This window comes from Athene noctua, chromosome 1, assembly GCF_965140245.1.
Source record: "Athene noctua chromosome 1, bAthNoc1.hap1.1, whole genome shotgun sequence".
NCBI lineage: Eukaryota > Metazoa > Chordata > Aves > Strigiformes > Strigidae > Athene > Athene noctua.
The window spans coordinates 255,412,707-255,426,068 of NC_134037.1; the positions used below are offsets into that span (position 1 = coordinate 255,412,707).

Consider the following 13,362-nt stretch of genomic DNA (forward strand, 5'->3'; position numbering starts at 1 on the left):
GTGCAGCCCACAGTGTCTTCCTGGGCAGGGTCTTTGTTTCCCCCGAATTGCAGTCACTGGCACGCACGGCTGCTCCCCCACTCCCTCCTGCATTTCGTATCACGTTTCAGCAGTGTGTGCGTGTTGGGGGGGGAACCCCACGGACGGGTTTCTCCAGTGGGGAAACGCGCTTTTCAAGGTGGGGGGATGCGAGGAGACGGCTACACCGCTGCGGGCCGGAGGAGCTGGCGACCCAGAGCCCCCTTCGCTTCAGCTCCTTCGGGGGTGGCCCCCGGCGAGCCCCCCCCGGCGCCTCCGCCCGGCTCCGCGGCGGGTCGCGGGCGGCAGCGCCCGGCCGGCGGGGGGGCAGCGCCCGGCGGCCGCAGCGGGCCGGGGCGCCGCGGCCGAGCCGGGGGCGGCTGAAGCGGCGGGGCCGGAGCCGGAGCGCAACGCCCCGGCGGCCGGAAGCCAGGGCGGGGGGTGAGGGGTGGGGAGAGGGGGAGGACCGGCTCGGCCCGGCCCGGCTGAAAAGGAGGGCTCGCCCGTCGCCCCCCACCCCCCCGCCCCCCACCCCCGGGTCCTGCCCCGCAGGCGCCCGGCACCATGGCTCTGTCCTGGAGGAGCTGGCTGGCCAACGAGGGGGGCAAGCACCTCTTTCTGGTAGGGGGCTGCCCCCGGGCTGGGCTGGGCAGGGCACGGGAGGGGGGTCCCCTCGGCCGGGCGGACCTGCGGGGCAGGCCCGGCAGCGGGGGGTGCTGCGGGCCGGCCCGGGGGGGCTCGGCGGGGCACCCAGCGGCCCGGGGCCGGCGCGGTTCGCACGGGGCGGGAGGTGCCGGGGGGCAGGTGGGGGTGCGGGGTGAGCCCCGCGCCGGGGGGCGGCGGGCAGGGGCACCCGCGGGTGCGGGGACTCGGCGGCACACGGGGTGCGCGTGTTTGCTCTTTGTTAGATCCCCTTTGGGGAAGTTGGGGAGGGGGGGCGAAACCTTCTTAGAGGTCAAGTTCTTCCTGCGTTTGGCTCTTTGTTGCTAGTTTTTATTCTTTGTGCCTTTCACTGCGATATCTGACCAAAGATTTGCAGCGGCGTTCTCTATGTGGAGGGTTTCGCCAGCTCTCAGTAGTCTAAAGTCACAAAGGTAAAGTTGCGTGAAGTTCAATGAAAGTGAAAATTTCTCGCATAGAGGGCTATTTTTTTTTTCAATATTTAATTTTTTTTTTAAATGCTAAAAGCTTGAAGTTTGTTTTCCTCTTCCATTTATATATGTTTATGAAACTACGGGCATATGAGTTTTATGAATGAAATTAACACTGAAAAGTCTGGACATGGAACTTTCACTTACAGTCTCTTGTTTCTGTTTCATTTTAGTTTTTCTGGCTCTCCCTCAATGTATGGCTCTTCTGGAAAACCTTCCTGCTCTATTATCAAGGGCTGCAATATTATTATTTGCATCAGATGTTAGGGGTGAGTGACCCGGACATTACTTTTCGCCCTGGAAACTGGGATGCGGGGAGATGGGAAAGGGGCAGAATGCATTTGCTAATCAAGGATGACACAAGATGCCTGTTAATGCTTCAAAGTGGGGAAAGATCAAGTAGGAAATTACTGGGGTGCTGTTGACAGTTGTTTAAGAGTAGAAAGTGACCAGTCTTGAGAAGAAAAAGAGCCAGTCAAGTGTGGGACAGCTATCTTTCCCCTTCCTCTCCTCCCTCCCGGTGTTCCCAGCTGCAGACAGGCTCACAGGAACGCAAACATGCTCAACAGATGACTGGAGATCAGCTTTTTGTCATCAAAACGTTAGCCAAGCTTCTGGGCTCGTGCTGGCAAATTCTTTCTAATCCAGTTATTGTGATATATATTTGCTGAAGGAGTTATTTTGATAAATCTTAGTTCTTTTCAGTCTTTGCCATCTCATAGATCCTTGTATTTTGTGTAAATCATTGTAATCTGTGTAACTTTAGTTTGTTTTCTAATAACAAATTCTTGGAATCTGAATGATCTCATGAAGATTTGACTGTTTTGATTTAATAAGGGTGACATCCACCACCACCAGAAAAACCCCAAAAGGTAATCTGGGGAAATGAGATGCTAGTCTGTCTTGTGAAGTTATCCACAACTACGCCATTTGCAGTTGTTTGAAACAACTTCTATCCAAAGAGATAGATTAAGGGTTAGCCACTTTCTGGAAAATGCTCTAGAGTTGCTCAGAATTTCAGAATCCACGAAAAAGTGGAGGAATAGCATGATACCTTGTAACAGCGTGTCATGGTTGGGAATGGATTTCAATGGAAAGTTAACATGGGGTTAAAGTACAGATGATGCATATCCTAAAGTGCTGTGGAGCCTCTAGGTTTTCTCTTTGGTAGATCCAGAATATATTTTTTTGTATGGTTGATATCATTGCCACAGCTGGCCAGTTCCATAAGCTTTTGGGAACTTTCTTGAAAGTAAGTTGACCTGATATACTTTTCTCTTTTTTTTTTTTTTTCTTCTTATGGCTGACTCGGGTCTGTTCAAGAAATTAATCTTAGCAAAGATAGTGCAAAAAGAAGGGAATGAAAAAACTTAAATCCTTTGTGATGATGACAGAAAAAGCATGAAAACGTGTTTAATTTTACCATAATCTCTTAATGGTTTTGCAGCCTGGTGCATCCGTGTGAAAACTGTGTTTGCTCCTGGCAGAGCAAGTGGATTGTTTATAAAGCAAATGTTCTTGGGTCAATATGTTGGGCCAGATTGTCAGCTGGTATCAATCAGCGAAGTTCCCCTCAATTCACGAGACTCATCTGCCCTGTACCAACTCTGTCTTTTTTTTGGTTTTCTTATACTTCAGAAAGAAAGACCCATACAAAGTAATAGTAATGTGCTCAGAACCTCTGAGAGTATTCAAGCACCAGATTCCTTGTCTTGGTTAGATGAGGACCAGGAGGCCATGCATTTGAGTTTGTCTGACTATGTCTGCAACTGTGGGAAAAAATACCAAACAAGTTTAGAGACTTTGTAAAATGAGGAGGAAAGTGAAGGGCAAAGTCTAAAACACACTTTTGGTCAAAGTTCTGAAACATAATTAAAAAAATTTGGAAATATTAAAGACTGTAAAACATTCTCAGAATTCACATTTTACAGTTTGTCTAAATATCATCCTTAGACCCTCAAGTTAGCTTTCTCCCTTCTCTTCAGTATCTTTTCATATGTGTATAAATGATGCAGATTATTTTTCAACCGTTATGAAAACTGAAGCCAATTTTAGTCTCTTCAGAAAACAGAGTAAGCATACCCATACTACAGCTGCTGTTACCTTCCACAGGGTATTTTTCTCCTTTTCTTTTTCTGTGCTGAGTTGTGTAGCTGCTGGCCCAGTGCCTATCTGCATAACCAGTCTCCTCTCTGTTCCATACAAGGGTGAGTGGCTTGTAGTGCCTCTGTGTGCCATTTCTTGATGTTTGAATATTTGATATTTAGATGAAAAATCTTCATTTATAATTCAACAGTTGATTATTTTTTTTGTCTTAACAGAATGAACTTTTTAACAGATACTTTCATGAAAATTGATTCCTTTTTCCATCCAATTAACAAAAAATGTCAAAAAGGAATGGCATTTTGTGACTGAAAAAAAAATTTATCTTGTTCATCAGTCAGGTCTGCTGAGGAGTTTTTTTCTCTCTTTATATGCTACAATAGCCTGAAATCACCTTAAGAACTTCTACACTTGCAGCACTGAAAGATTTACCACTAGTAATTTTATTGTTTACCGAGTAAGGATGGAAAACAAGAAGAGTTGCTGTAGGAAATCATATTGTGATATGAAAGATCTTGGACTGAATATCCTGAATAAATTCAACTGCCACATTTTCATGCCATGTCTTTTCTTTCTGATGTGAGGAAGGAGAAGGAATGAGGTTAGTCTTTCCTTCAGTGGTCACTGAAGTGTTTCACTTTCCTTCAGCCTCCTGCAGAAGGAGGCTCAGATTTATTCCTTTCTGATTGCATTTCCTGTGACCTTGAATAAGATACTTAGCACAGGATTTAAAAATTATTTAGGTACCTAGCTCCCACTCAGTCTTTCAATGACAATCTTTCTGATCCTTAATTCTGTATCTTTAAAAAGGCTCTAAGAGCATGGTGGTGTCCTGAAGTGCAAAGAGAATGAGTAAGTCAAAGGCTCTGATGTGCTATGAGGAGGTTAATCAGCTTATTCTATGCTACACAATTTAGTATGTAAACTTACATTGTGTCAAATGTCACTTCTTTGCACAGTTTGAGTCCCATAAATGACACCATGAATGCTTCACCTGCATTCCCTGAAGGTTTCAAAAACTGATTGGGCAAAACCCTGAACAAACCTAGTCTGAGTTTGAATTTGAACCTCCTTAGAGCAGGAGTTTGAAATAGAGACATCCTCAGATCCCTTCCAACCAAAATAATTCTGTGACTGTGTGATTCTTGCAGTGTAAATTCAACCAGAACCTAGTGTAATCCCCTTCCCATTACTTTTGCCCAAAGGGATGAACCATCCCTTTAGATATTTAATTGATTGTAACACTGTGGATCATAGTCTAACTGCATGAATGCATTCATTGCAACTGATTCAGGAATATGATTCAGATAAAGAATCTCAATTTTTCAAAATTTAATAAATGTGAACTTGTGGCCTTGCATTACTTGAAGAGAAGCCTGGGAAGCACTCAACAGGAATTAATTTCTTATAAAAGAGTGTGGCCCAGAGGAAAAGAATATTTTTATCTTCATGTTCATGATAAATACTACAAAATGTAGTAGGCATGAATTACAGAAAGGAAGAGTCATAAATTACTTGACGTGACTCCAAAATCTTCGTTGTTGGAGGTGTTGTGTCTGCTCAGTCAGAGAAGTTGTTCATATGATTAATTTCTTTGCAGATGTCAAGATCTCTCTCTTCAGATCATCTTGTCTGTATTTTTTTCCAAGTTTGCTTGTGACTGACTGTCCTGATCCAATGTTGGGGGAGGTTTTGATACGATCCCAAGAGTGAGATTAAGACACAAACGAGGTCAAATGCTGTATACCCAAAACAGGTTTTTATTATTTAGAAAGTGAAGAGGGGTAGCAATAGGACAGAATGGAAGGAAAAGGCAGAAATAAAGCAAGGATGTGGGATAGAGCTGCAAGAATAGTCACCACCATGGATCCAGTGGCGTCTTGTTGGTCCTCAGCCTTCAGTTCTTTGGCGGTGGGTGCACGCGGGTCTGGCTTCGATGGTGGATGCACCCTGAGCAAGATTTTCTGCTCCCTTTTTAAGTTCATCATATCCGCTCATCAGCATATGTGCTCGCCTTTAGGGGTTTTTTTCTCTGGTCCAACAGGTTTTGTTGCATCTGGCTTCAGGGCAGGGCCGTTTGCCTCTTGTCAGTTCATTGGCAATGCAGGCATGGGGTCTGGCCCACACCGTGGGGCCACAAACGGCTCCAGGATGGGCCCAGCCCAGCCCAGCTCTGCCCCTTTGAGGCTTGTCTAAAGAGTCCGGACACTGCAACCGCAAGGCAGCGGGGGGGTGCATCCTTCAATCCACTCCCGCTTCTCCGGGCGACACCCCCAGACCAGTCACAGGCTGCAGCAGCTTCTCTGGGAGGTTTGCACAGACACGAGCAGGCTTTGAGGCAGTCATTGGACATTTCAGTCTCTCAAACTGACCAACAAATTCAGTCCTAAATTCAGTACTGGCCTTATTATAGAACTCAAATCTTGCTTTTAACCGCATTAAATGAAATACCTGTTTCTTGTTGCTTGAGTTCCCCATGAACAGGAAGAGCATTGGGCTCATTATGTTACGGCATAAAAGGTCTCTCTTTCCCTATTCCCTCTCTAATCCCTGCTTAAATAACTCTAATGTAGTCAAATGGATGTTAATGCAAGAGGTAAGCTTCTGGATTTCAGACCACAGTGAAGAAAATACATTCTCAGAAGGATCTGCTTGGAAAAAGATTGAATAACTGAAAATGGAACTGAAAAGGAAAAATGCTGCCTCACTTCCCTATCTATACAGTTGCTATCTTCTTACTGTACAGTTCTGTTCATCACATTTATGCCATCTTTATTCAGTGTTTGGAATATGTTCCAGATGTTCCAGTAACTTTATGCTTCTCCTGGCTATTTTTTTTGTAATGATAGAGATTTTACTAATTTGAGGCCAAATTCTGCTTTCATTGATCTTTATGCAACCACTTCCCCAACACATCTAAGCATTGGAGGGAGTTGTGCATCTTCATCCTTTATTTTCCTTAATGCAGTGAGGGTTTGCTATTTAATTATCTTGTAACCAGGTTATTAGAGTATTACATGTAGCAAAAATGCCTAATAATAATTTATGTTGTTATGGAAGATGTATATATGCAGGATTCCCTAATGAAGACTGAGGGGTTAATCCAAGAGACTTTATTTTGATAGTCTCCTTGAATTTGCAAGTTAGTCTCTTCTTACATTCTATTTGCCTCATTCTAGATTTTTTGTGTGCTCAAACACCCTGTGTCCTTCCTGGACAGCCCACAGTTCAGCATCATTGCTGAGATTATTCTCAGTTATGAGACAATGAAAAACTTGGGGTTTGCACCATGTAGTTCTTGTTTGTTTGTTGTTTTTTTGGCGTGGTTTTTGTTGGTTTTTGTTTGTTTTTTGGTTTTTTTTTTTTTTTAACTCAGATGGCAGTAATCCTATGAAGGACATCTATATTATTAAATTTTATGGGAGAAGTTCCACCTTTGCAGAACTTCTTGTGAAGATGTCAATAGCGGAGGTTCAATTAGTAGAGACACATCTCAAATGATTAACTGACATTTTTACTAAAGTATCATGTAGACATGTTAAAAATAGAACGAGGAGCAATGATGACAACAAGACTAAGATGATTATGGCATGATATTCTATATAGAAGAGAACTGAATTATGTCCAAAAAGTCTCTTTGGCAGATTATTCATTATATTGTGTATTACTGCAGGGTTCCCATGGTAGTCCAACAATGGCAGGTCTTAAAATAGCTGCATTACACTCCAGAAGACCAATTTTACAGACCATATTTCCTACCGTGTTGTGATAAGGGGAAATAATTCAACATGAAGGAAGCCCTTAGTCACAGACATTGCATCTCTTCTGTGTGACTGACTCAGATACGACAATAAGCAACTTCCTGCTCTGGTCATGAGTTGCAGCATGCTGTGAATCTCTTGGGGGCACTTGGGTACTCTTTATCCCTTGATCCATGATTGAATTTGTGGAGTTCAGATCATTCTGTATCTTGCAGGATCAACCATGCAAGTTCTTGTTGCTAATTAATGCGTAAAATACTGTCATACTTTGTGGTGTTGCTAGAGAAGAAAGATGGTCTGGAACACTTAAATTTGGAAGCTAACTTGAGATCCCTTCCAGTCTCGTTGCGTGTCATTCTACCTGGCACAAAAAACCCGCTGTAACTTGACGACACCAAAAAAAGTATTTTTTTAAAATTGTATTTCCTGAAGTCAGGATTCTAACAGATGTTCATCTTTATTAATCTGTTAATCAGTTAATATTTGGCCTGAGATCTTGTATATGAATACACTTTGGAGATTACCATAGAAGTTGGAAGCTAATATTGAATTCCAGATTAAGACTGTTGCTTTCTTCAGATTGAATGATTTATTTAAGCAGAAGAAGTACATCTAACACAAAGGCACTGAGTATAATATGAGAACATGACCTAAATATGTAGGCAGAAAGAGAAGGAAGACCTTCAAGGAATGCCTGTTTGGTGAGTTATAAGTGAACAGTGAGAATATTGACTCTCATTAGTGCAGGGAGGATACCCCATACCTCATAAAAGAGCTAAAAGTGTTGTTGCCATTGTCCAGTCCTGTTATTTATCCCTTTCTATAATATCGTATCAACTTCTTCATATATGCAAGCAGAAGACTGAAGTTGAATTATCATAGACAGTTGGGCTGGTATTAAATTCTTTGCATAGAGAATTTATAGTTTTTGTTGCTTTTTTTTAATACTTAATATACTTTTGAAATATGCTTCAGAAATATTACACCACTTAGTCTTTAAAATAATTTTTAAAGGGTTGCAGTACATAAGATTGGGATTTAGGGAGTTCTGCTTTGAAACCTTCCATATTCAGGAACAAAACCAAGTCAAACTTTTGTATAAATTTTCATGTATTCTGGTAGGTTTCTGCTACCCTTATATTTTCCTTCCTTTCGGCTTTCTTTCAGCTGTTTTTTTTTGTTTTGTTTTGTTTTGTTTTTTTTCTAGATCTCCAGCCAGATTTTTTAGGCCTAGGGGGAATAATTACTATGCGTACAATTCATATCTGTCCTTCATCTTAGATTATCTGTGCTCTGTTACTCAAAACAAGGAATACTTTATGAAGAAAAGGAAGTCAGGTCAAAAGGAGGCACACTGTATAGCACAGTTTGTCCAACCTACGAAAATAAACTTTTTTAGCTGCTTCAGTACTGAATTGGGGAGGTGGTCTATGTCTACAGAGCAGCATGTGGTTTATGAGTCTTTCTACAACCTTTCAAGCTGCCCTGAACCATAGAAGATTGAAAAAGTTCAAAGACTGGCCTCCAGAGAGAGTATCAAATGTGGTGTCTCTGCTGCACCATGACCTGGTTAGGATTGTTACTTCTAGATAGTGAAGTCTTGAGAAAGAGAATCACATCACTTGGAGGTGTGGAAGGATTTGCAGTATTCTTTCATTATTTTTGCTACAAGATGGGCTTAAAAGGTGAGATAGCACAATATTTGTTGAAGTCTTCTTGTATTCTGCTCTCCAGTATGTTTTGCAACCGTGTATTGAATGTTAGATTTCTGTGCACAGCAGTTGCAGGTAACATTAATACCTGTATTTATAACTGATGAACTTTGAGGAATTCTGTGGAATGCAGTAAGTTACTTTAGCCTTCAACCTAATACTGAAATCATTTGCCTAACTACAGAGAAGTTCATTTCCCCTACTTTGCTGGCAGCAAGACATAGAACATCCAACGAGCACTGAGTCTTTGCTTCTCTGTCCTACTTTGCACGTTAGATGAGCACAGCCAGGAAGGAGTCCATCCCAGCTCTGTGGGACTGTACACCAGACAGGGATAGCTGGAGAGCCACTGTATTTCTGGAGCCCTTTTCTCCTGCTTTGGAGAAGGAGAATATGGTGATTGCTTTATACTTGTCTGGAGAAAAAATCTAGCCTAGATTTTAGGATTTGAGTTTATAGTCGGTCCAGTTCCCTATCCCTGCCACAGATATCCTCTGTGAATTTGATTAATCCTGTAGTTTTTCTATGCCTCTCTGCCTCTCCATGAAATGGGGTAACAGCATCTATGGTATTGCATAGGCAGAGTACAGAAGGAGGTTGTCAAATGCTTGGATTTGATATTGGCAACGGTGGATAAAAGAAAGTGTCCAGCAAAGATTTTGGGGGTGTTTTTTTCTCTTTTTGATCCTACAAAAATTTCACATGCTACTAACATGAAATAATGTGCCTTTTTTTTTTTTTTTTTTTCTTTAAGACAACGATAATCTTAGGAAGAAAAAAGGATTATATTTCTATCATTTTTTAGCTACTTAATAAGAATATATATTTCTTTCTAGAACCAGTGAGTTGCCTTGGAGCAAAAATCATCTTTTATTCCACTATTGTTTAAAAATCCAACAACGGGCTATGTTAATTTGTTACTATGACACCCAGGCAATGCAAAGGAAGTCAAGAAAGAGACCACTTGGAAACCATTTGGAAAGCATTAGTTTCATGGGGATATTTTTAGCCTTTGGATATATATGTTAAGAGCAAACTTAGTACTCTGTTATTCCTCTGGGTCTTGCACGAATTGTGATTCTAAGCATTGCCAAATGTATTACTTTACCATTGTTTTCAAATTGGTCAAGGGCTTGTTGCAGCAAACATTGCCCAACTTCATTTCTTCAGAATAAAACCTTAAATGAACCATTGGTGAAAATATTTGAATCACACTTTCCTAGAAGTGTGCTACATACTTGAAGAAGTCTTTCTTACTCTCTTTTTTCCTTTCTTTGTACAGATGTTAATAGCATTGAATTAAAATTAATGTAAGGGCATTCTTCCATAGTAATTGCACTATGAATGAATATTTGCTATCTGTTAAATAGTGGCATAGAAAAACACAAAGGAAACTTAGTAGAGTAGCATTTTCTACTCATCATAACTGATTCATATTTTTTGTACAAATTAAATTGTTTGGCATTTTACTGATTTCTTACAAGAAATTATTTCATTTATTTCATACTATACAGTGTATAATTAACTATTCTAGATTAAACCAAACTAGACTGTTTTGTAAGAAGAATAGTTGTGCCCGATAAAGTAAGTCTTGTATAATTGGTATCATGCCCGGTTTATGTTTAAACTCAAAAGACAACATAAATTCTGGAGAAACCAATTCTGTATCATATAGGTCATATAATAGAAGTTATTACAATTTTCCAATTGCTTATTAATTGTAACATAACTTATTTCAGCTTTTGGGAGCTACAGAAGCGGTTCAGTTTACTTCTGTTTTGCATAACAGTTCTACATAATTGTTGGGTTTTTCAAATCATGCTCACTTAATCACTGAAATACTGTAGCACATCAGCAAGCTCTAATAAAAATGCTTCTATGTGTTTTATGATCATGTTTTTAAAGTTATTGCTTTTATGAAGTGTATAGCTCATTTTTAGCTTCCCTTTAGAGAAATAGTAATTAATGAAAACAGAGACAATCTTGTATATGCAAATAGTGCATTATAGAGACAATTTACTTGCTATTAAGTCCAATCATTTCAAGGGTTTTATCCGATAGTCCAAAAATATTTACAATATTTTAAAGTCACTTTAAGCTACTGCGGGCAAGGACAGAGAAATATTTATTGTTGTTCACATTTATTTTTATCTTACTTTGAAGTTGTAAGTGACATCAGCATTCAGTAAAGTCTCAGTTCAGGTGCTGAGGCTGTGGCCATTTTAGCTGGTGCTGAGTTGCAGTCGTTGCTCTGGACCAGTTGGGAGAGTCTGGAGCAGGGAGTAGAGGATGATTTAAAGTCTAAAGAACATGACTTGTGAGGAAAAAGTAACAAGATTAATCTTTCATTGTGCGTTTGAACAGAGTGTGAAGTAACATGAAACAGCATCAAGGGAGGTTTTATGTAAGAAAAAAAAAAGGACTAACTATTGGAAGAAATAGTGGGGGAGGTCTGGAGAGTGTGAAGGAACTAAGTGATGTGGTTCGTTTTAGTCTTATTTTCTGTAATTCAGTAGGTTAGAGATGCCTCTGTTGTAAGCATCCCTCTCAGTGTAACTGTTGTGAGATCTGCTCCCGGGGTGTTTGCCAGGGATCCCACAGTTAATGTGGCAGAGAAGAAGGTAGAGCACATCTTGTGGGCTAATTGCTCCTACTTCTTATGGCCAACTTTTGAGAGGAGGTGTCCTTATGACGGCTGTGTTCCGTGGAAGCTGGTAATGTCTGGTGAGGAGGTCCCTAGCACTCGACTCTCACTAAGTGATATAAAGTAGCCAGGAAAAAAACAGGATCTAGGTTGAGAGCTTGATGCTTCAGGCAGATTGAACATCTTTATCTTCCGTTTGCCTACTGGTTTTGTGCCCAGATTTACTGCAGAGAAGATGGGGCCCATGGGTATTACTAACTGTGATAGCAGGCAGTTTTGATGTTTATGGTACTGAGAAGCTCCTGTCATGCTGTCATACTTGTGAACTCGGCAGATGTGCTGAGGTTCAGCTATTTTGTTTACTCTATTTTTACTAGTTTATATATTCATCCCTTTCTGTGACATGTAGATAAGTCTATAAAAAAACAGCTAATAGTAATTACAAATTTTGAAGTTGCAAGGCTTTTCTAATAATTTTTGTAAAAAAAATATTTCCAAATAAATAAAACCTCTTTGTTTCTCCAATTTTATTTCTTCTTCTTGATAAGAAGGATATGAATAAATGTTTCTCTGATGAAATTTTTTTTTGACTGAGAAATAATGGGTTTTTTTGCCATAAAGCCTCATTTTGAAAAAGTAGGAAATCTTTAGTAATTTTTATTAGATAATTTGTAATTGTTCAAATCATTCACATATCGCTGCGGTATTTATCTTACAATATTTTTTATTAATTTCTTCAGGAGTTGAAAAACTTGGGGTTTAGAGAACATTATAAGAAATATCATTCCAGAAATCTGTTGACAGTCTAAAAGCAGCTTTTATATAAGCTAGTAAAATGATAATTCAACCTAGTAACTAGGAGAACAATGGCATTTTGCTAAGTTTTTTAAAAATCATAAATGAATGAGAGAATATAATAAGATTAAAAAATACGGGGTTATGACATTAATGTGTGCTTTGTTCATTTATTTGACAAGTGGTTTTATTCTAATTATGTAAGTTCCAAATATACCAGTTGAAGCATTAGTGAAATTAGATTTCATTACAGTTTCCAGCTATTGAGTAGTTAAAATGAAGAAAAACCTAAAAGAAAACCTACTTTCTTTAGGTCCAAATAGGGCATTGCATAGTGTGAATGGATGAGCAGTTCCGTGGCAATTCTGTAACAGTCCTTAAATGAGTATTATAATTTCAGTTTAATTGAATCTTTTTTTTTTTTTTTTTTTTTTTTACATCTTTTTCTGGCTTATTTACCAGAAGAAGATTACACTTTACTTAAGTGGCTGTCTAGTGTCTTCACATCTCTTTGTCTTAATTGTGTCTGTTTGAAGCTTTCAGGTAATTTCTTGGTGGATGCTTATAGTTGTCTCAGATATGTTGTGTTGCATGTGGCTTTGAGCACTGATGAGGATATTGGTTCTTTCAATAGAAAGTTGTCTTTTGTTGACATTATTGCTGACAAAATTAATTGATTTTTTTGATGCAAAGGTGAGAGCTGTTTCCCTTGGAGAACAAGATAGCATGCTGTGTGCACACAGGTTTTGCCAGTACATGTAAAGCATCATGAAACTCCACTATTCTCATGAATCAAGAGAGCATGGTTTGGTTTTGTGGCAAAGAAAAAGAGGCGATATATTGACATCTGATCCATTAGAGTGTCTTTTCTCCCTGTAATCTAACTCTTCCTATATTTGTTCAGCTAGGATTGTGTGTTAGCAGAGCTTCAGCGTCTGTCCTCAATCTCAACTGCTGCTTGGTCCTTCTACCAATGTGCCGGGTTCTCTTGGCCTTCCTGCGAGGATCTCAGAAGGTAAGTACTGTCCCCAGAATGCAGCAGTTAAGAAGGCGGCCCTGGTCTCTGTTTAGTCTAAAAATAATAGGAAGGAATCTGTTATATCCCTGTTAATTATACAATATTTGCCTGCATGGTGCAAGTGTCAGACATTCAGCCTGGATTCATGACTCCTTTGAAG

General features: G+C 40.1%; 1 protein-coding gene across 2 annotated transcripts in view; it reads left to right on the top strand.

The window, feature by feature from the left end:
• The first annotated feature begins 540 nt into the window (after nucleotides 1-540).
• Nucleotides 541-13,362, top strand: part of NOX4 (NADPH oxidase 4) — a 108,006-nt gene continuing 95,184 nt past the window's right edge. For both annotated transcript variants that reach the window (XM_074932587.1, XM_074932594.1), the window contains exons 1-3: nucleotides 541-639; nucleotides 1,343-1,438; nucleotides 13,089-13,199. In XM_074932587.1, coding sequence (XP_074788688.1) covers nucleotides 583-639; nucleotides 1,343-1,438; nucleotides 13,089-13,199 — 264 coding nt within the window. In that variant the 5' untranslated portion in view covers nucleotides 541-582. The remainder of the gene's footprint in view (nucleotides 640-1,342; nucleotides 1,439-13,088; nucleotides 13,200-13,362) is intronic.